General features: G+C 35.6%; 1 protein-coding gene and 1 non-coding gene across 2 annotated transcripts in view; both read left to right on the top strand.

Annotated features, from left to right (window-relative positions):
• Positions 1-22,812, top strand: part of NDC1 (NDC1 transmembrane nucleoporin) — a 47,824-nt gene extending 25,012 nt beyond the window's left edge. The window contains exons 12-18 of the mRNA XM_039886610.1: positions 629-874; positions 983-1,095; positions 3,668-3,718; positions 5,494-5,557; positions 7,031-7,131; positions 15,513-15,673; positions 20,289-22,812. Of these exons, the coding sequence (XP_039742544.1) occupies positions 629-874; positions 983-1,095; positions 3,668-3,718; positions 5,494-5,557; positions 7,031-7,131; positions 15,513-15,673; positions 20,289-20,352 (800 nt within the window). The 3' untranslated portion in view covers positions 20,353-22,812. The remainder of the gene's footprint in view (positions 1-628; positions 875-982; positions 1,096-3,667; positions 3,719-5,493; positions 5,558-7,030; positions 7,132-15,512; positions 15,674-20,288) is intronic.
• On the top strand, positions 11,938-12,056 carry LOC120581573 (5S ribosomal RNA). The gene has a single exon (XR_005647325.1). It is a non-coding gene; the product is annotated as a 5S ribosomal RNA (ribosomal RNA).
• Positions 22,813-23,104: the final 292 nt, after the last annotated feature.

Below are 23,104 nucleotides of genomic sequence, written 5' to 3'. Positions count from 1 at the left end.
TTATTTGTCTTTGTGCCTTGTACTGGAGTGGCAGGAAAAATGTTCCTTTGTTTTTGAACAATAGGCTCTAAGTAAATTGATAGTTATAATTTGTGAAGAAGCTGTTTACAGATCAGATTTGTAGGGTCAGTTGTGTAGATATTCTGGGCAAATTAGTCTTTGGTATGATTTCTGATAACTTGAAAGAACCCTGGGGAAAATGGGATAAGGTTAGCACTCTCTGTTTGTCCATTTTCACAGTACGAACTTGGTTATGTTTAGCCAAGTAATAGTTACAGTAGGAGCATGTGATAACACTAGAAAGATTCTAATGCAATAATTAAAGTTGTTGCCATATAAAAATAAAATATAAATTGATGAGTTTATTCAGAACAACTTAGAGTTAGAGAAACTGACCTTGAAGATGAGGAAATTTGTGGAGGGGAAAGATGTTTAAAGCTCTGTGAATGGTCACTGAGTTGCAGCAGTAAAAGCTGGCTCTTGAAATATAAACCTAAATGGAAACAACCTACTGAGCCTTGGGTAAATGCATTAAACAAAAAATTGAGATGTATAAAATTTGAGAACACCCCATGCTGGCCTGTTTGGATCAGATTGTCCTTTCAGCTCTGAATCTGTTCTTTTGCAGAAGAAACTACTTTTCATACACCCAAATCTAGCCAGATGCCTCAGCCTTCAGTGCCACCTTTAGTTAAGACATCACTGTTTTCCTCAAAATTATGTACACCTGATGTTGCAAGTCCCCTTGGAACCCCATTTGGCTCTAGTGTAATGAATCGGATGGCTGGAATTTTTGATATAAACACCTGCTATGGGTCACCTCAAAGTCCTCAGCTAATAAGAAGAGGGCCAAGATTATGGACTTCGGCTTCTGGTGAGGACTGTTTATTTTCTAAAATTTGAAAGTCATAGTTGCAGAGAATCAGCTTGCCTGTTTTCACCTTGTTTTTTTTTGTTGTTGTTGTTTGTTTTTTTTTTATAGATCAGCAAATAACTGAATTTTCTAATCCTCTATCTACCACTATTAGTGCTGAGGGTAAGGCAGTGAGACAGCCCAGTGTGATTTATTCATGGATTCAGAATAAACGTGAACAGGTAGGATGGTATGGTTTTAGGATCTATATTTGCATGTAATATTGAGAGCATCAAGGATTTCACACGAGTAAGCCATCAGGAATAAATAGGTCTTTTTCTGATGCTTCATGTATTCAGTTGACCCATATGAAATTGTCAGTATTTGACTGATTTTGAGCTATGTGTGGTTTGTGTGAGGAGCATGTGAGGACACTAGTGTGGCTATAGCAAAGTGAGGGGAAAGTGGTAGGTGGGTGATGAGGTCAGAGGGGTAACAGGCACCCAGAGCTCATTGGGCCCATTAGTGTTGTAAAGACTGACATTTCCTCTGAGTGAGATGGAAAGTCACTGTGTGGTTTTGCCCATAAGAATGGATGATATAACCTTATATTTTGAAAGTGCTGCTTTCTCTATCTGCTCTTTCTCTCAGAGAGCAGGAATAGAAACAGAGACAGTAGTAAAGCTGTTGAAGTAATCTAGTGTGAGATGGTGCTATCTAAATGACCAGAGTGGTTGTGGAAACCATAAGATGCAATCACGGTCTGGATATGTTTTGAAGATAGTTGTAATAGGATTTGCTTATGGTTTGGTTGTCATGTGAAACAGAGAGTCATTGTTGACTAAAGTTTTTGGCCTAAGGATCCAAAATAATATAGTTGTGATCAAGGACAGGGCAAATTTCCCCGAGTGTGGAGGAGACCAGGCCTTCTACTGAGAGAAGAAGACAGTCCTTGGTGGAGAGTGTAGAAAGAATTCAACACACAAGCCAGAGTTAGAGTCAAAAGGAAAGTTTTAGAATAGAGATAACACTCCATAGACAGAGTGTAGTCTCCTCTCAGAAGCAGAGAGTGAGAGGGACTAAGAGAGATGAGGACAGTGAGAGACAGAGTACCAAGAGAGAGTTGAGAGAGAGACCCTGAGTGCTTGGGGAATTCAGTTTATATATCATTATTTCCTGTGAGTTATAGTTTAAAAGACTTTGTTAACCCATTTCCTTTGATACGGACGTACAGTGAGGAAGGGGAAGAGTATATAGGGTGAAAAGGTAAGAATATGTAGAGCAAAAGGCCTGTTGGTAGTTCCCAGCCTTTAATCCATAGGTTCTCCATGGTTTTAGCGACAGAGAATGATTTTATTTTGTGTCGGGTGCCACTTAATGTCTCTCTTGTTCCTGTTTGCCCTTCACATGTGTTAGCAATCCCAGTAGAAATCTTCCTTTGTTCTGCAAGTGTCCTCCTGGCCTGGCTGCAGGGCTGATCAACCTATTGCAGTCTCTGAAAGTAGCTTGATTTAACATTTTTAATTCTTTTGCCTCCTCCCTACATTAGTTGCAGTTTATTGAGCTGCAATTTGCTGATGATTCTGGAAGAAGGGATTTGATAGAGAAGAGGTAGGGAAATCTAGAATTTGATTTTAAAAATGTCAATTTTGAGATACTTATTAGACAACTTGAAAATACTGAATAAGAAATTAGACGTATATCTGGAGTATAGGGAAAAATTCTGGGTTAGAAATGTAAATTTGGAAGTCATCAGAGTGTAGACAGTATTTAAAATTATGAGACTCCATGAAAACTCTTGGGGAGTGTAGTTACATAAGAAAAGAGATGCAAGAAATGGGGCCTTCCAATGACTAGAGATCTGAGAGCTGAGGAGGAATAGCAGAGGAGACCATCGAGGTGAGAAGAGAGTCAAGAAAAAAAAAGTATTTCAAGGAGATGTGAATGTCAGATGCTCCTGCTAAGTAGCATGAGATTCAAACTGAGAACGAACTGTTACACTAGAAATGTGAAGGACATGGACCCCTTGTCAAGAGCTTTTGGATAGATAGAGTAGTGGCAATGAATTCCTGACTGGCATCGGGTCAGGAGAGATTGAGAGAGGAATTGGAGACTGCAAGAAAAGTCAGATCTTTACAGTTTTGCTATTGGAGGAGCAGGAAAATGGGTTAATAGCTTGGGGGAATTGAGAGGTCAGGAATAGTTTTAATTTTTAAGATGAAAGAAATAACTTGTTTACTGATAGAATGATCACTTAATAGAGGGGAGAACTGAAGGCATTTTACAAACTTCAGGATCCCATGTGGCTCTATAAGTACTGCTGTGTCATGAATTTACTTTCAAGTTGGTTGGGATGTGTAGCTTTCAGCTTATAATTGCTTTCTCTATAAATGTCAGCTCATTAGAAAACCATTTCACAGCTTAAGATTTTTTTTTTGGTAGGGGAAACATGCTCTTTTTTGGTATTAAGTGGTTAAAGGGCAAGACAGCTGTGGAGACTTGAGAAAGACTATGGTCTTAGAAAATATCACCAAACTATGTAGACTTTTTTGTATTATGACATATCTCTAATTTGGGAGTTAGATATGTGTACATGGTAATAATGCAAGTTAGGTTAGATAGTCCATCTTGGTAATCCAGTTTCCAGTACAAAGGTATTTACTTGTGTGGTTTATTGTAAATGTTGTTCTTTCTCTGTAAGATGTGGAATGTTTTATTTAAGTTAGTGTCAGGAAGAACCTAGAAATGCGAAGTATTATATTTGAATAGAATTGAAAACTGTCGATGTGTTAATTCTTTTTTTTTCCAACTCAGATTAAGAATTTCTTGTCAAAACGAGTGCTGATAATGTATTTTTTCAGTAAGGTAAGAATATGTCATAATAGCATTGGAAATGGGGGGAGAGGAAATGTAGAACTAAAGTAGCAGGATTTGACTTCTAAATATTTAGCTTGATCCTAGCAAGCTAAACGGCTTTGCATAGTGCTTCACTAAACCTGCATTTTAACAATAGCTGTTCTATACTTACCTCACATCTCTCCTCAGTGACTTCCTGAAGCTTAACTCTAGTTGGCCTCCTGAGTCTCTTGGCTGCAGGCAGCTTTGTGCTGATAAGCAACCTCTTCCTGCAAAATGAGCAAATACATGGCGATTCTTCATGGCTCATTGTCGGGCTAACATCTTTGTGGCCAATTTGGTGTTCAGATAAGAGATGACTGGTTTAGATTGCAGATGTTAAACTTGTGTTGGATAAAAACTGTAATTCTGGCCACAAACTAAATAACTTTCCAACTTGTCTCTCAGCTGTTGCAGCCGCCACAGAAGAGTAAATCTCAATTGCAGAAGCTAAAGATTCATTTCTGTTTTCACTGGCTACAGCTGTTGTGTGTTAACTAATCCTTTGATGAGTAAAACCTTTGCCCGTATGTAGGAGAAAGAATTTTAGTTTTTAGTTTTTTAAATCTAGCTTCTCTCTTTCTGCAGATATTGCAGTATTAGCTAATATTGCACTCGGTTGTGCCTTCAAGTGAAAGTTTGCATTGGCATACATTATTCATTTTTATTCTTCGGGAGTCATACTGTGATGGGGGAGAGATCTGAGTAACTCCGAGAGAATATAGATGCACATAACAAAGGATCATTTCAAATTCTTGAAACTTTTTTTCCACTACGGTGGCAGAGAAGATCCACCCAGCTGTAGCAATTACCTTTACCAAAAATAATCTACCTTAGGCTGTCCAATAGAGCTTTGGGGAAACTGAGACACTTGAGGAAGGTATCTTCCACCAAGAGAAAGAGGGATTGTCTGAAGTTTTACTTCAGTGCTTTGTTTCAGAAGAATGGAGAGAACTCACCCTTGTGTATCCTATGCTCTTTTCACCTAAGCATCCCTCATTTAATTCTAACAGCATTTCTGTGGGGGGTTTTTTGTCCTCATTTTACAGGTAAGGAAACCTGAGGCTCAGAGGGTTCAAGTAGCTAGCCTAAGGCTAAATAGCCAGTAAGTGGCAGAGCAGATGCCGAATAAGAGCTTTTTCCTTGGAAGTAAACAGCTACTTTCGATTCTAATTTTGCACGGGGATCTGTTGTATAACAAGGAGTTGTAGACACTGCTATTTGATGTTGAGAAGTGTAATATGCTGTTGTGCTTATTAATAAGTTTCATTAGGTGCATTACCAAAGCCAGCATTAATTTAAATGGGTCCGTTGTTGCTTCACACTATTCAGCCATGTTGCATTAAAGAAAGTTGGGTAGTTTTTCTTTGACATGAGGTTGAGGGTAAACAATTTAAGAGCGATATTATGTTTTTAGGCAGTTTTTTTTTGTTTGTTTAAAAAAAGCTTTCATAACCATTCTCTTAAGTGATCTCTATACTAATCCTCTAAGGTAGGTTGAATGTGTGTAACTTATTTAAAATGAGGAACTGAGGCACATAGAGATTTATAGACTTGACAAGGGTCACGTAAATTGGTGGCAGAATGCTTTATTGCAATTAGATCATATTGTATAAGAATTTTGGATTTTCATTCTTGATGCAGCTGTGAATTTTTTATTGTTACAGTCTACATAGCTGATTAGATGAAATAATAAGAGTTTTTGCCCAGGGGAACTTACTTAAATATTTCTGTTGTATTTGTAGCACCCAGAGGCCTCTATTCAGGCTGTGTTTTCAGATGCCCAAATGCATATTTGGGCATTAGAAGGTAAGTAATTTCAGTGAACTGCAACTATGTCTTTAATTATCAATTAAATACTGAAGAATAATCCAAGAAAGGTCTGTTCTGTACTTTGACCCTGATGCAGGACAGAGCAAATTCCCCTGAGTGGAGCAGGGAGCTCAAGCCCTGCACTGAGACAGTTGGGGGTGGGGAGAGGGAGTTCCTGAGTGAGCACAGGAAAGAATTCAAGCACAAGCCAGAGTTACAATCAGAAAGAGAGTTTATTAGAGAAGGGGTAATGCTCCATAAACAGAGCGTGGTCTCCTCCCAGAGACAGAGAGAGAGCTGAGAGGGACAGAGACTGAGAGAAAAGACAATGAGAAGGACATAGAAAAAGACCAAGATAGAAAAATCAAAGGAAAAAAGCCCTGGGTGTTCAGGGAATTCAGTTTATATATCATTCTTAGTTTCTGTGAATTACAGTTTAAAGACTTTACCTATTTTTCTTTAATGCAATGGATCTGCCGTATGAAAGATAAGAGTATCTAGTGTGAAAGAAATGGGCATGTGGCGAGAAAGCCTGCCAGCAATTCCCAGCAATTCCCAGCTGTTCTTCCATAGAGTCCTCATGGTTTCAGCCCTAGGGAGTTACTTTGTGCAGGATGCGACTTAAAGACTCTGTTTTCCCCTTTTCCCTTCAGGGTATGGATAGATGGTTTGTTGGTAACCCCAGCAGGAATCCTGGATTCTGCAGGTTTCCCTAGGTCTGGCAGCAACACAGTGCAGACTCTGGATATAGCTTGATTTAACATTTAGATCTTTTGCCTCCTCCCTACGTTAATCTCTATTTTGACTTTTCAGATACATTATTATATCTTTGTTTTATATAGGTCATTTTTCGTAGGTATTTAGGTGTACTTTAATTTGGGCAGAAATTTTCCTTGTATACAAGTAGAGAAACTGAGCCTGGGATTCTTGCATATCTTTCTCTACTTCAAAAAAATTGTACTTATAGTTTGTAACTGTTGACTTTTGTCGACATAACTTATTTAACACATTTAATATATTTTAACATATTTAACAGGTTAAATATGAAAACTTAGTTGTTAAAAAACTTATATATTTCTTATATATTCTGCCTTCTCAAAACTTAAATGATAACTTCTTCAGAGAGGCCTTTCCTGACACCTAATGAAAAGTATCCTCATAACCTTCACTGTATTCCCTTACCATGCTTTGTTTTCCTTCCTAGCACTTACCACTACCAAATACAATATTATTTAAAAAATTTTTTTGCTACTAGAATATAAAGCAGACTGTCATCTTATTCTTGACTCCTGCAGTCGAGCACCTTTCCAGTGCCTCTTCGAGTCTTATGCCCTTTTTCTATTGTGTTATCCTCTTTTATTTAGAAGTTCTTTATTATTCAGAATATTAATCCTTTCTCATATAGATGTATTGCAAGTAGATTTGCCTAATTTGATTCACTTTTAACTTTTTTCTTCTTTTCCCCTTGAGGTCTGTCTCACTTAGTAGCAGCATCATTTACAGAAGATAGATTTGGAGTTGTCCAGACAACACTACCAGCTATTCTTAATACTTTGTTGACGCTGCAAGAGGTAGGCAATATGTGGGTTGGGTGGAGGTAGAGGTCCTTTTCCTCCTCCCGCCCCAGCCCCAGTTTTTCATTTTGTTTTTTATATGTTGTATTTATTGAGTAACAAAGTATATGTTGGAATTAATGTAATGGTACTATTCTCACCTTCAGGAAATTATAATCTAGGACAGACTAGGAAGAGAAATTTTTAATTCATTTATAAGTAATAATTTTGCAGTAATAGTAAAAGGCTATAGGCTATACCTCTGATATTAATTATATTATTTAAGGTGTTCCAACTCTTTTCAATGATATAAGTTTGGATCCTTACATAATTTGTAGCTACCAAAAGTGACCTGTAGTTGTATTACCCATGCAGATGATAAGTTACTTATTGGCCAGAGGCTCAAAATGATAAGAGCTGATGGGTGTGTAGTTTTAACTAACAGGCCTTTTTAGTCCTATGTTAAAAGCAGAAAAATAAAATGTGTAGGCTGCCTTTCCTAATTTAATGTTGGGTAATATGTTTTACACCACCTTGTAATATTAGTTGTATGTCAGATGAGAGGTATAAACACTGGGTGCTAGAGACATAGAGTTAAGGGCTGGTATACACAGTAGGTTTTCTGGAGGAGGTGATATCGAACTGGGCTTGAAGTATAACATTTGATGCCTGTTTTGGTCTTGGGAACCACTTTAAAATATGACGAGAAAACATGTTTCACTTTCTTCATCTCAGTTCATTTTATCTCTTAGAAAGTCTTACCCATCAAAACCAGTGATTTTTTTTTTTTTTGCTTTGAATCTCGTGTGTGTTACTTGAGACATGTATATGCATATGGGTAGTTTCATTATTTGCACTCTTATCCCAATTACCTTTTTCTAAAGAAATAATTTTCCTAGTATTTCCCTGCTACTTCTAATATTTGGCTTGTCTAATCACCCGATAGGGCAACCATGATTTGGACATATTTTCATTACTCATATAGCATAGTTTGTTTTCATCACTCTGGCTATACAGTTTAAAATAAAATAACAATAACAGTACGCTGCTTTATAGTCTACAGAGCAATTTCATATCTTTTTTTTTTTTTATTCTCATAACTATCCTGTGAAATAATTAAGATGGAAGTATTTTAGCCCTGTTTTACAAATGAGGGAGGCTTGGTAGTACAGCAACTTTCTCACATACAAGTCTTGTAGGTGGCAGAGCTGAGACTTGAACCTGAGCTGATTGTAGGGTATTAACAGTGTAGTAGACCCCAGAGAAAGCTGTAGGTCACATCTCTTATTTTTCGTCTTGTGCTTTTTATTTTCACGTGGGGTTCTCTTCAGAGAGAATAATAGTTCTTTCCTTGGAACAATGATTTTCAAACTTTTTGAACCATGACTGCAGTACATTTACATTAGACTGTGTGTAACAGGAACAAAAGATTCTTAGAACAGTACTTAACTTTTACTATGTGCATGGATTCTAATGTTTTCCATTTTATTTCATTTAGAAAAATGCTGGTTGAAAAATGAATTGATTTCATAAGGATCACACTGCCCTAGAAATACTCTGTATCCCAATTAATTTCTTTTCACCTCCCTGCCATCAAAATTCCTAATTCTTTGTAGTTGGTTATGGATAGGTATGACAAGGAAAGTCTGTTTATTTGATTATAGTTATTTATATCTTTGGTTAGGAAGGTAAAAATTACAGATTTGTCAAAATGTCAGGCCCTGTTTACTTTGAAACAGAGGCTTTGGAAAGGAGTATATTTTTGAGAAGCAGAGCAGAAGGAGGCAGAGGCATATTTTTGAGAGCTGGAAGAGGTAAAAGGAACAAAGAACAGGACCAGTGACTTCGTTCTTAGCTTCAGAGTATAAAAACCCCTCCTTGTGTGAGGTTTGTGGTGTCTCTTCTCCCCTCGGCCACATCACAGTCAGTCTTTTCGTCGTACTTAGCAGTTATCCGATTTTGAAAACTACAGTCTTTCCTTTTCTACCCTATATCCTGAGATTGAGTGTAATGAGTAATCCAGTGTCCATATGGATGAATATTTTTCCTACACCTTGGTGGCACAGTTCTTGACTTCCTCTTCTACTTGTATATATACCCTTCAGTCTCATCCTACAGATATTACCTGGGCCTTATTACTCCCTGAATTCTCCACTTCCAAAGCTTAAAAATCTGGGATTCTATTTGCTAAGCCAGAATCCTTAAACGTTTTTGTGCCAAAGATCTCCGGTAGTCTAATGAGCCCATGGACTTTTTCCTCAGAATAATGTTCTTAAATGCATAAAGTAAAGTACTTAAGATTAGAGAGGAAATCAATTATTGTGATATAATTAATGAAAGTATTAAATTTGCGATATAGTAATTTATGCCTTTTAATTAATGCATTAAATAACAGGACCTATCAGTGAGTCTAATAACTGTCTTCATTTTGAAGTAGTGATAAGATGAATGTTATTTCAAGATAACTGTAATAGTAATGTGATATCAAGATATTGTTGAGTTCTGTTGGTGACTGTCACAGGAACTGCTAATGCTATTGTGATTTATTGCTTACATTTATCATTGAAAAAAATGCAAAATTTTAATTAGAGTTTATTGGTGAAGATAAATATGTACTTTTTATCCTAAAGTTTATGCCTCCTGAATTTTACCCATGTATCTGTGGGCCCATGTAAGAGCCCTTCCTCCACGCAAAGCCCTCTCATGCCCTTGCTTCTGTACACTGTGTCCTTATCAATATTTTCACTTTCTTTGTTTTTCAGCTCCCTCTTGGCTACATATATATCTTTCCTATCCAGTTTAGATTTTGTTGTCTGTCACTTCAACCATTTTATTTCTAATTCCTTCAATTCCTTGTCCCCACGTGTTTCAGTTTTACCAGTGTGGCAAAACTCCAAGGGATCAATCAGTCCTGTATCCAACCACTCATCCATTCTCTTTTGCCCCTCCCTCGTGCTTTGGCCTTACTTCAGGCCCTTGGCATTCCTGACCTGAATTATTACTGTGGCCTCTTGCCCCTACTAACTCTTAATAGAGATTCTTCATTCTGACTCTAGCCACTTACTCTCCTGTTTTTCCCATGAGTCCTCTGATCTAATAACCACCATGGACTGACCATTCAGTTTTCCCCTCAAATATGTTTTATTTTGTTAACCTAACTCTAACACTATACGTGATATCTTTTCTTTCCTTCTTTGCCTAGAGCATATTCTTCTTTTGTCTAGTTCTGCCCCATAACGCCCATCTCAACACTTTATTGCACTATATTTTTATTTTCCATTTACTTTTATTGTCTATTAGTTGGAGTAGAGGCAGGGACCTTGTCTCATCTCTGTATCCCTAGCATCTGATATGGTATCTGGCCATCATCATCTAATATTATTATTCTATAGCAGTGGTTCTCAAGCAGGGGTGATTTTACTCCTTAGGAGATGTTTGGCAATGTCTAGAGACATTTTGATGGTCATGACTATGGAAGTGCTACTGGCATCTATTGTGTTGAGGCCAGGGATGCTGCTAAACAGCCTATAATGCACAGAAACAGCCCTCACAAAAATCTAGTCCAAAATATCAATAGTACTGAGGTTGAAAAACTGCTCTATAGTCATCATTTCCAACAACAAAATCTGTTCTTAGCATTTGTTTGGGGCTCCGGCTTTAGTGGCATAAACTTGTTTTAACTAGGTTTTAAGTAAGAGCCTTGAGACAGACCAGGGACTTTCAAGGCTCTGCACAATGAACATTTGTTAATGGCCCTGATAGGTAAATATTCAGGATAGAACACCTGGAATTTTCTCTTTATTTGGCTTCTATGCATATACTATTGCATATAAATATAAATGGGCAAAGAGCATCTGTTTTTATAGTACAACCCTTCTTTAGGCTTCTGTTGAGTCTAAAGGAAAGGCCTTTATGGAATTCTTAATTTTTCCTGAAGAGTATATAGTTCAGTGGTATATTATACTCACCACTTACTCTTCTCATTATTTGGGATAATTCTTAACTAAATATTTGAGTTCCATTTGTGTGATCTGAAGCTTCAGAGCATGAAGCATATGTAATGCATAAAATGAGTGCTCAGTAGATACTTGTTTAATCTCTACTGATTAAGTACTTCAGTTCTAACCATGAGGTGTATCATTAAATATTATAAACCAGTGTTTCCTAGATTTGTTATTCACAAACTATCTTCACAGTTTTTGCTACAACTTTTTATTTCAACATTCTATTGTTATAATTTTAGTCATTTATATAGCACCCAAAGTATTTAGTATTTTAAGTCATTCATTTTTAATTTAAATTTATTTAAAAGGAAACTTTATATCACTGTTGTAAAAGGAAAACTAGTTTGACTTGCTACAAATAGAATACAGGTTTAAGGTCCCTTCTCTCAAACTCTAGAATAGATTTCGAAATTCAGGTTTTTTGAATTTTAAAACGTAACATGTGGTATACATATCATACATTATATAACACTCCTATTGGTATCTGAAGTAGAATTCGCTTAATCGGTTATGTTAATACCCATCTCCAATGAAATATCTGAATATTTATATTAAGTGGAATAAAAACTATAAATAGCCTGTCAGCTCAAGTAAGGTTTCACTGCCAGATGAGGTCAGGTCAGGTCAGCTTTTGCCACGAATAGAGTTACAAAAGTTTGTTTTCAGGGCTTTTTGGCCTTCAGTATTGAGGATTAAAGTGAGAAAAGAAAATAATTTTAAGCTCTAGCTAGATACAGTTGTTTGCTGAAGTCCCTGAACCTGTAGTCTGATTATTCTTTATTATAAAAGGAAATTAGGATTAAAGATTTGTTAAGAACACGAGTATGGCCATACCACCCTGAACAAGCCCGATCCCGTCTGATCTCGGAAGCTAAGCAGGGTCGGGCCTGGTTAGTACTTGGATGGGAGACCACCTAGGAAGACCAGGTGCTGTAGGTGTAAAAAATAAAAAATAAGGGATCGTAAGCTGACAAGGTCTTTGCAATCTGTGAGGTCAGCCAAGGTTTGCCTCGCCTAAAAAACAAACAAATAAACAAAAGAACACATTAGCTTCAAACTGAGACTCTACTCCCTGATTTAACCATTAGGCTCTGTTGGACCTAATTTATTTTTTGCATTTCTATTTTATGCTGTTCCAAGTGTTTGTAAAATTTGATATTTTATTACTTTTATTCTTTCTTAGAGGTCCTTCAAGGAACAGAGAAAACAATTCAACAAAACTTATGCTTTTGCAATTTACCCTTTAGACCCTTTTAAAATTTTAGTGATTTACATTTCCAATATTTTGAACCAATTTACTATTTGATCATCTTAGGAATTATTTCATTATTAATCATCAGTTATTTCCAACTGTGGTAAAAAGAAGAATGATGAAATCATGTAGTGTATTGCATCATCTTTCAAGAAAAGGTATATAAGTCTGGACGCACATCCTTATAGTCTTTTTTTAAAGGTTTCATTGAATATGGTTGCTAATTCAGAATTTAAAAATTTTCACCCACAATGGTAAAGGGAAGAAAATTTCCATTATGTTAAATTGTTATTTAGATAAATCAGAAGATGAATGCAAAGAGACAGATAAGGATACTCTAAACTACCTCTGTTTAATAGAAAAATAATGCAATCCACATATATAACTTTACATTTTCTGGTAGTTACATTTAAAAAATACAGGTGATGTTTGTTTTAATAATATATTTTATTTAGCTCTGTATATCTAAAATACTATCATTATATAAGCAATACAAAATTATTAATGAGACTTTTTTTTTGTAGTAAGTCTTCAAAATCTGTTATATATTTTATACTTACAGTATATCTCAATTCAGACCAGCCACGTTTCAAGTGCTCAGTAGCTACATGTGTCTTAGTGGTTACCATGTTGGACAGCACAGTTATGTTCTTTAATGGTGATGGTGAACTTGATCATAGAAGAGGAATTTCAGACTAACTTTTCAGATGATAATCTAGATATATTTGCTCAGACTCAGCAATTGTTGACAGAACATTATATTTTTAAAGAGAAAAAGGAAATACACATGATATTCTCACCTAGTAAGTCATTCATTCAACAGGAAGGACTTTGTTCCACAATATAAGTAAGAACCTGAATCATCTCATTTTGCTGAAAGTACACATGACCATATTCTTTCATCTTCTATGAAATTTGTGCACCAAAATTTACTTCATACAGTTGATAAGTGGATAAATGCTGAAAGTATACAAGGTGATTAGAAGGCATAGATGATATCAAAATGAAAAAAATCACTGGATTAATCTTTGAATTTTTCTTTATAAATCTAAGAATGAAAATGTTTTGCAATCATGGTGCAAAAGAAATGGTTGAGCTCTCCAATAAAATTATAAGCTGTCAAAAGGTTTTTTTTAATATTGCAATTTGATATTACAAATGAAAGAAAAAGAACCAGAAATAATGATAAACTAGAACCTGTTAGAGATATATTTTCAATTTGAAATCAATATTATGAAGCGGATATGTTCCAGGTTGATGCATGATAGCTGATGAGCAGCTACTTGCATTCAAAGGACATTGCCCATTTCAGATGTATATAGCTTCAGAACATGGAAAATATATTTATATTCTTATTTAAATTTCTATGAAATTATTTTACATTATCTTGTCATTCTTGTATTTTTATAAAATGACTTTAAACTATAAAAAGGTTCCATCAGACCAAGGTGGTAAATGATGATGACTATTTTTCCTGACATACTGAGAGTTAATCAGGTTTCTAAGAAAATCGAGAAGGAAGTAACTTTTCCATTGTGATTCAGTGTTATTTAATGTTGCTTAAATATGTCACTGAATACCACCTCTCATACTGCCTAAAATTATCTCAAGTGTGTCCGATTCTTGGGAAACACTCTTATAAGTTACTTTTGAAAGAATACACAATTGGACTTGAAGTTATCATGGCATACTGAACACATATCGAATCTTGTTTCCTTAAACTCTACCAAACTACAGTAAAAGGACTTTTAAAAAGACATAAATCTACAAACAGAAGAGACAGCAGCAACAAAATTTTCAAAGCTGGAGAGCAGATGGTTGAGATAAAAGACTTAGCAGATTCCCAAAAGCAAATCTGAAATTGTTAGTGGAACAAGCACCAGTATCTCTGGAACCAAGGATAAAGAGACAGGTACCAAAATAAAGAAGTTTAGGTGAAAGCTGTTTCAAAACCAGTTAGATCCATAGATCCTCTTTGCCGGTGGTGCTCCTCCCTCATTCCAGCAGCAGTCAGTTGCTCCTGTGAGACATTTTGGTCTGTACTTGAGGTGTCAGACATGGTGTAGTACCTGGTAAGCAGGGATGCTCCATTGTCTCCCATTTGGTTGCTGCTGGAGGCCAGGCCTCACAGAGGAGGCTACACAGGAAAGCTCTACTCTCTGAACTAGCAATCCAAGAGAAAAGGCTTGAGAGATTGCAGGGAATTGCCCACTACAGAAATCCACACAGAATCACCTCTTGCTTGAGAGCTGTTCCGTAATCTTTCAACCTTGTATACTCAGTGACTTTTTGGTCTACTGGGAAGTCCCATGCGGTAATCAAGCCAAGAAAGGTCATTATAAACTCTGAGGAAAGTCTCTAGCTGAAAGATAAAACCAAATGTGGGAAAAATAACAGAAAGTGTAAGCAAAACCAAAAAACCGACTAAATGCACCATCAGTCCTTAGCGGTAAGAATATTATATGACGATAGGATCCTCTTTCTGGCGATAAAAGGATGCGCCAGGATGAGATAAATGGAAAGTAAAATGTCGATTGAAATCATTTTTAACTTGTTTATTGACAGTTAATATCCATTACTATAAATAATAAACTTTAGACGACCTTGTTGATGGAACAATAACCCTTTCTTTATGCCAACTTCTCATCTTTAACATAGATTCTTAAAATGATATTGTGACCTTAAGATATGCCTTAAATACTCTTGTCCTATCGCTCTAAGTAAATCGTTTCATTTCTCCCGCTATTGTTGCTCATAAATTGAAAAGGAAATGAATGTTTAGTAATAAACTTGATAAATGTTTATAAAATGAGTTTGGACTTTATGGAGGCTGTTTTTTATAATAAGTATACTCTTTATACATGCGTGGCATGAGTGGGATATCTATTGTTTTGCTTTGGCTTTGCATGCTAGGAAAGTGGCAACTGCTGGGGAAGGTCTGGACTTGTTTCTGGTAACTTCTGAAGTGGCTGAACCTCTACTGCATTGTTTTTCAAACCATTTGTGATCCAAAATAAATATTTTGTAGTATGTCTGTGTATGTGTCTGTCTGTCTATCTGAAATAAAATCTCCTTAATCCTTTGGCCTAAGTCGGCTTTCTTGGTAGTCTGAACTAATGTATTTTTTTTCATTCTTGATCTAGGCAGTTGACAAGTACTTCAAGCTTCCTCATGCTTCCAGTAAATCACCTCGGATTTCAGGAAGCCTTGTGGACACTTCTTATAAAACATTAAGATTTGCATTTAGAGCCTCACTAAAAACTGCCATCTATCGAATAACTACTACATTTGGTGAACATCTGAAGTAAGTTTACCTGTTTTGGTCTCTGGTGATAATTCACTTTCAGGAGTTCCCCTGAGAAATAGGTATGTTCGTTTGCGACATTCATGATTCCTACTGAGAATGAACAGCTTAAATTTAGACTTAATATTTATATTTTAAAATTTGGCCTGTCATATAAGCTTTGGGGCCTTCTTTCAAATGAAGAAAAATAGAGGATAGAAAGTTATAAAAGCATCAAATGTAATACTGTTTCTTTAAATCACCAAAACATCCTTAAGGGAAAAAAAAGGGCAAAAAAATTCTGTTATTACATCTAGGTCAGAAAACTAAGACTCGAGGTGAGCCGAGTATTCCATAAATGAGTCCTTGGTGCTTTGTGAATCATGCTAGAAAAACAGTGACAGATCACAACACCTTCAGACATGGAGCCAGAAAGAAAACCACAAATGCCAAACCTGTTTATATTTAGTTTCATTGATGTTTACTACTTTCTTCTCATGAAATAACCTAGCTAGTCAGGATAAGAGATACTAGTTTATTAACTAAACTGAGTTTACCATAATTTTAAATGAACTTTAGAAGACATGGGAGATTGCTCTGCTCTTTCTGTATGTAATCAATAAATAATTTAGAACTTCCTCATATACCTGCTTTTAGACACAGTAGTATATTTTCTTTTACTTCCATAATACTAGGCAGCAGCAGTGGCAAGTTTTATGGCACACTTTGGTTCTGCGTAGGGATACAAAAGAGCTGTAGATAGCCCTCTGTCTTTAAGAGATTTAATATATATGCTGCCAAAGTGAGTGCTATCCTTTAGGGGCTTATTCACTTGCTTAAAAATAAAATCTATTATCGAGTGTCTTCTACATCTGTACTCTCCAATGTGATAACCAAGTATGGCTATTTAAATTAATTAAAGTTAAATTAAAAATCAAGTTAGTCATCCACACTGGNTTTTTACTGAGCTTTATTTTATAATAAAAGTACTCTTACCTTTATACATCGTAAGCAGAGTAGGATATCTGTGTTTTGCTACCCAGCTTTGCATCTTCAAGGCCGTTGTGAAGTATAGCTTCTTTTTAGAGGAAGGTCTGGACTTGTTTCTGGTAACTTCTGAAGTGGCTGAACCTCTACTGCATTGTTTTTCAAACCATTTGTGATCCAAAATAAATATTTTGTAGTATGTCTGTGTATGTGTCTGTCTGTCTATCTGAAATAAAATCTCCTTAATCCTTTGGCCTAAGTCGGCTTTCTTGGTAGTCTGAACTAATGTATTTTTTTTCATTCTTGATCTAGGCAGTTGACAAGTACTTCAAGCTTCCTCATGCTTCCAGTAAATCACCTCGGATTTCAGGAAGCCTTGTGGACACTTCTTATAAAACATTAAGATTTGCATTTAGAGCCTCACTAAAAACTGCCATCTATCGAATAACTACTACATTTGGTGAACATCTGAAGTAAGTTTACCTGTTTTGGTCTCTGGTGATAATTCACTTTCAGGAGTTCCCCTGAGAAATAGGTATGTTCTTTTGCGACATTCATGATTCCTACTGAGAATGAACAGCTTAAATTTAGACTTAATATTTATATTTTAAAATTTGGCCTGTCATATAAGCTTTGGGGCCTTCTTTCAAATGAAGAAAAATAGAGGATAGAAAGTTATAAAAGCATCAAATGTAATACTGTTTCTTTAAATCACCAAAACATCCTTAAGGGAAAAAAAAGGGCAAAAAAATTCTGTTATTACATCTAGGTCAGAAAACTAAGACTCGAGGTGAGCCGAGTATTCCATAAATGAGTCCTTGGTGCTTTGTGAATCATGCTAGAAAAACAGTGACAGATCACAACACCTTCAGACATGGAGCCAGAAAGAAAACCACAAATGCCAAACCTGTTTATATTTAGTTTCATTGATGTTTACTACTTTCTTCTCATGAAATAACCTAGCTAGTCAGGATAAGAGATACTAGTTTATTAACTAAACTGAGTTTACCATAATTTTAAATGAACTTTAGAAGACATGGGAGATTGCTCTGCTCTTTCTGTATGTAATCAATAAATAATTTAGAACTTCCTCATATACCTGCTTTTAGACACAGTAGTATATTTTCTTTTACTTCCATAATACTAGGCAGCAGCAGTGGCAAGTTTTATGGCACACTTTGGTTCTGCGTAGGGATACAAAAGAGCTGTAGATAGCCCTCTGTCTTTAAGAGATTTAATATATATGCTGCCAAAGTGAGTGCTATCCTTTAGGGGCTTATTCACTTGCTTAAAAATAAAATCTATTATCGAGTGTCTTCTACATCTGTACTCTCCAATGTGATAACCAAGTATGGCTATTTAAATTAATTAAAGTTAAATTAAAAATCAAGTTAGTCATCCACACTGGTCTCATTTCAAGTCCTCAATAACTACATATGGCTAGTGGTTACTGTATTGGACAGCTTAGATACAAAACATTTTCATCACTGCAGAAAGTTCTCTTGGACAGTGCTGTTCCAGACAATACACTCAGCACTTTATATGTTTATGTTTTTTTCATATGCTCTTCTCAAAGAGTCTGTGAGGTGTAGAGATTATCATAATTGTACAGATATGGAAACCGAGGCCTAAAGAGGTTAAGAACTTGCTTAATAGCACAATCCAGTGAGTGTTAGAACATGAACCCAAAATCAGGTCTTTCTTGCTTTTAAAATTCCACTTCTTTCCCTGTATACAACCAGACTGCCTCTGAGCTATAAACCGCTATGCAGGATACTCAGAAAACACTCGGTGAATTTAGAGAATGAAATAGATACATGATGTATATTGATTATAGAACAAAAATGGGGAAAATAGAGATTTCTTAGATAAGAAAAGGAGATAGATGACTGATAAAAAATTATAAGAATGAAACTCTGCCTTTGTTTCTCTGAGAAGAGCCATATTTTATATATGCACTAAAATTGATGAGGTCAGTAGATACTTTTTTGTACAAATATAGGACAGAATGGTATGGTGGAAAAATATACTAGATTTGGGGTTAAAACATTTGGATATGTTTGGTTACATTATTGATTATCTGTGGTTATAGGTAAATTACCTAATGATTTAAGCAACTTGCCCAAGATTATGCAAGTAGTCAGTTGCCAAGCCAGAATTCAGACTCAGATCTTTCTTACTCCTTACTGTCTACATTCCTAACTAGCAGGCTGTGTTGTGTCTCTTAAACTTTGAACCTTTCTGCTACTGTTTAACCCTCCCACAAAAAAGGGTATGTTATTTATCCCACTTTGTTCCATTTGCTGTCCTTAGAGATAAAATACATATATAAAGCCCACCTGGTACATTTTGTATTATTGGGACAACAACTATTATTACTGTATAATACCTAATTTATTCATTATCCAAAACTCCACCTCTGAGAACCAGATATAAATAAACTCTTGAAGTGTGAAAATTAACACAGGCTAATTACTCGTTGGAGACACTCATTTAATACCTATTTACTCTTTGTTTTTTTTAAATTTATTTTTCAATTACAATTGACATACAGTATTATATATTTACTCTTAATTTAGGCAAATTTGATTTACTGGTTTTCCAGCCTATAACATATTAAAATTTGAGGGGAAAAGACAGCTGTTAGAGTCAGGAGTACTAACAGTAGTAAGGTATAGTGCAGTACCTGCTAGCAGAGGCGAGAATCATAAGAAAAGCTGTAGACTTGGTGTTTGAGAGAGCTCAGAGCCATTTAGTTAGAGATGACAACCTCACTAACACCTAGAGGAGATTGAATCTACACAGTAAAATACTTGAAATGGTTCAATTAGAGGCAGCTATATGGTTTAAGAAAGCAGAGATGTGTACGTACAAGGACTTTTAGAATGATTTGTAGCAAAATTATTATAATAAGACTCTGACATTTTAAAAAGCAGTGACATTCAGTTCCTGGAATTTTATCATTCAATGATAATATATTACTATTCAACAACTAGAAGATTAAAATTTTTCATTGTATTCACTTTTTGCCCAGAAGTTTAAAAGGAAGTTTTATACTAGTTTCATTATATATTTGCCCTGATTTTGTCAAGGTAATGTTTTTTTGTGGGGGTGAGAGTGGGGAGAGAACTCAATTTCCCCCCCCAAGACATAATTTATTTTCAAAGGGAAAAGTAAATCTAAACCACCAAGCTGTTACTTTTGAAAACGATTAGTGGAGTCTATTATGTTTAACCAAACATTTTAGTTTAAAGGATTTTATATTAAAGGCAATTCAAATACTCCACAACTCAAAGATAATGTTGGAATCTGGTTTAAATAAAATAATAAAACCCAGAAAATCTACTGCAAAGCCTGGAACTCTGCACAGCAGGTTCCACAGCAGAGCAGGTTAAAATCGATGCCTTCACTTGTCAGTCTTAATTTGCTTTGGTCTTTTAGAAGGTGAAAGCATGCCGTTTCTGAATGCAGGCCCTCTTCTTCATTAGATTAAGGAGGGTTTTCATCCAACTTTTTCAGAAGTACTAAATAAGTGAAGATTTCTACTCATTTTTAATTGTTTTGAAAAATATTGACTCTGTGCTCTGTGGTTCACTTAATATGCTTAATGTAAAATAAAGCTTATGCTTTGAATTTATGTTTCATTTAGTGCTGTGCAAGCATCTGCAGAACATCAGAAAAGACTTCAACAGTTCTTGGAGTTCAAAGAATAGTTAAGTAATATAAACTGTGTTCATTACACTGCTGATACAACTACAGATGGGACAGTAAATGTTCAGCATTCTTGGATCAGAAGAAAATGGACTAATTAGATGCTTCCTTTGTCGTAGTGGTTGCTTTGAAAGCTATACTTTAATGGGAGAAATCATGGAAAGAAATTCTCAGCAGAATAACTGAAAACGGCCTTTTCTGTACCAGTTGCTTTTTTTGTGTGTGGTATAATAAAATCTTTATTCAACTTTGCAGAAGCATCTATGGTAGTAGAAACGTCTCTAACTTACATAGCTTAATCATAATAACAAGAAAATTTTTAGAATTTACCTTTAGGAGGAGTGGAGCCAGTTCAGAAGGCAAAAATAGGCTGACTTGATCTAGTCTTCTTAGTCAATCTGAGAGTTTAGCTCTCTAAACTTGAAATACATAAACTTTTTTAGAGTAGTTTCTATTTACTAAAGGATAAAAATGGTAACACTGGAGAAAAGTTCACAGAAAAAATATTGTCTGAAAGACATATTTTGTTAATCTGTTAGGTTGTGTTTTTGTTTCCAGGGACAAATTAAATTTGCATGATTGTCCAAAAAAGGTCTCAATTTACAGATGCTAACTCTATATAAAGGAATGTGGAAAAATTCAGTTCTTAAGTTACAAGATTAAACATTCACATTTGGTTTTTGAAAGGCAATCGACCGACATCTATGAATTTATTTTGTATCATGTTAGTAAACAATAAGTGTATGGGTATTTTCCCAACTAGTTTTGCTTTCTTTTTCTGGAATAAAACTTTAAGTGATTGCAGAGTTTTTCAAGAAAGAGAAAAAATTTTGCAAGAAAACCCAGGAAGCTTTCCCTTTTTTCCCATCCTTCATCTTCATTAGATCAAATTATTTTGTGAAGCTTTTTTGGCCTCACAGAGGGAGCAGTCTTTGCCGTGTTAACTGGCTAATTAAAATATATTAGGAAAATCTTTACAGCCAGAAACAACTTAGTCACCAAATTGCAAGTGAGACCAAGACGTCAGCGGGATTACTTGGGAGCATGTTGGATGTTGCAAAAGTGAGCGAGGTAATTTTATAATTTATTCGCTCAAATTCTTTGGAGATGAAAGATTAGAAATCCTACTGATAGATATTCACTGGACTAGCTTTGGACTGAAATGCTCCCTTGTAATTTTTTTCCTATTTTTCCCCTCTGAGTGTCCCCCGATTTTTTCTTTAGTCAGCACAGTATTATATATGAATCTTTAATGTGGTATGTAGTCTACAATTTGTCTGATTACTTGATGTGTTATGTCTTTATTCTTTTTATTTGTAGCCTTTTCAGGCAGCACATGCCAAATTATAAATGAATCCTGTTGACCTTTAAAGTGTCTTTGAGCCAGTTCCCCAGTCGTCAGGAGTTTGGAAGATTTAGGCTATTGCCATTTTTTTTCCTTCTTTTTTTTTTCATACAGGCGGAGTTGATCTATTTTTGAATTTTAAATGAACTAGTTACTTAGATGACCAGAAAGTGGTGGCTAAGTTGACTTGAGAACTATTGAGTTCCATGTTTTAAAGCCACTGAGCTTTTTATGTTCCATTCTCTGCGCTGCCCCTGGCTGAGGCATTTTGGGAGAAAAGAAGTCTTTCTGCTTCCATTAAAGATTGTGGTATTTAACCTACTGGATTCTTGAGACTGATGATGGGATGATTCCGTTAAACTTTGACTTAGGTAAAATGTCCAGCTAAGTTTAGGTTTTTGCTATTTCCCAAATACTGTGGTCAAAGGTACGTTCGATGAGCAATGTGTAAATTTTGGAAGTATTTATCCCTATTTTCTCTTCAGAGAATGCGCTTTGTACAAAATATGGGTCATATAAAGTCTGCCTGGTGGGATTTGGAAACTGCGGTCCCAAATCAGGATTGTATTTAGTCGGTAAGGCTGTCAGTTCCTTTTCTTCATTGTGTATAGATAATCTCCACACTGTCTGTTGGGTAGGGTGTGGCTCAGTCACCTGTTATTGAAAAGAGCTCCTTCTCCCTAGTTTGAGGAGGAGGATCTTAGGAAAGCCAACGGGAGAGAAACATTTGCTTTGATGAAGTCACATTTTGCCTATGAGTTCGCTGATGCTCTAACATTGGCCTGAAAATTAGTGTTCTTTAAAAGCTTTTTTTTCTGTCAGTGTAAAACATGATTCTATCTGCTCTTGTAATGTTTGCTTGACCCTCATGGAAGGTATAAATCCGTGTAACTTCTTTCACGGAGAACTGGGAAACTGTCCTAGAATAAACCTTGTACAGTTGAGTGGACATGGATAAGCAACAATTTGTTACTTTGCCAGATTTGTTTCTTAGTAATTGTTTTTTATGTCTTCCTGCAAATATGGTAATCTGTTTATATCCTTTTGTATATCACTGACACTGAATTGGGTATAAAAATAAATTGACATTTTTGAAAAAAATGGGACTATTAAAATATGTATATCTACAATGTCAGTAACTTAATTTCTGGTGTGTGTGTTTCCTTAGCCATTTCAATTCCATCTCCACTTTGGTGCTTATAAAACCTGAAAAAGTTTAACTTCTTGAGAAATCAGATTTTGCTCTTAACTAGACAAATTTGGTGGGTGATCACTGTTTAGGAGCCTGAATTTTCAAAGTCTCTTCATTGTACTGGCTGCCTTTCTTCCAAAACTAAACAAAGGAGGCAAGTACTGAAAGCCATCTTTTAAAAGAAGTTTCCTTTCTTGCCAGAATAGCATTTCTAAAT

Source organism: Pteropus medius, unplaced genomic scaffold (genome assembly GCF_902729225.1).
Source record: "Pteropus medius unplaced genomic scaffold, Ma_sr-lr_union100, whole genome shotgun sequence".
Taxonomy (NCBI): domain Eukaryota; kingdom Metazoa; phylum Chordata; class Mammalia; order Chiroptera; family Pteropodidae; genus Pteropus; species Pteropus medius.
Note: the sequence above shows the minus strand (reverse complement) of the source record. Positions and strands in the feature narration are given on the sequence as shown.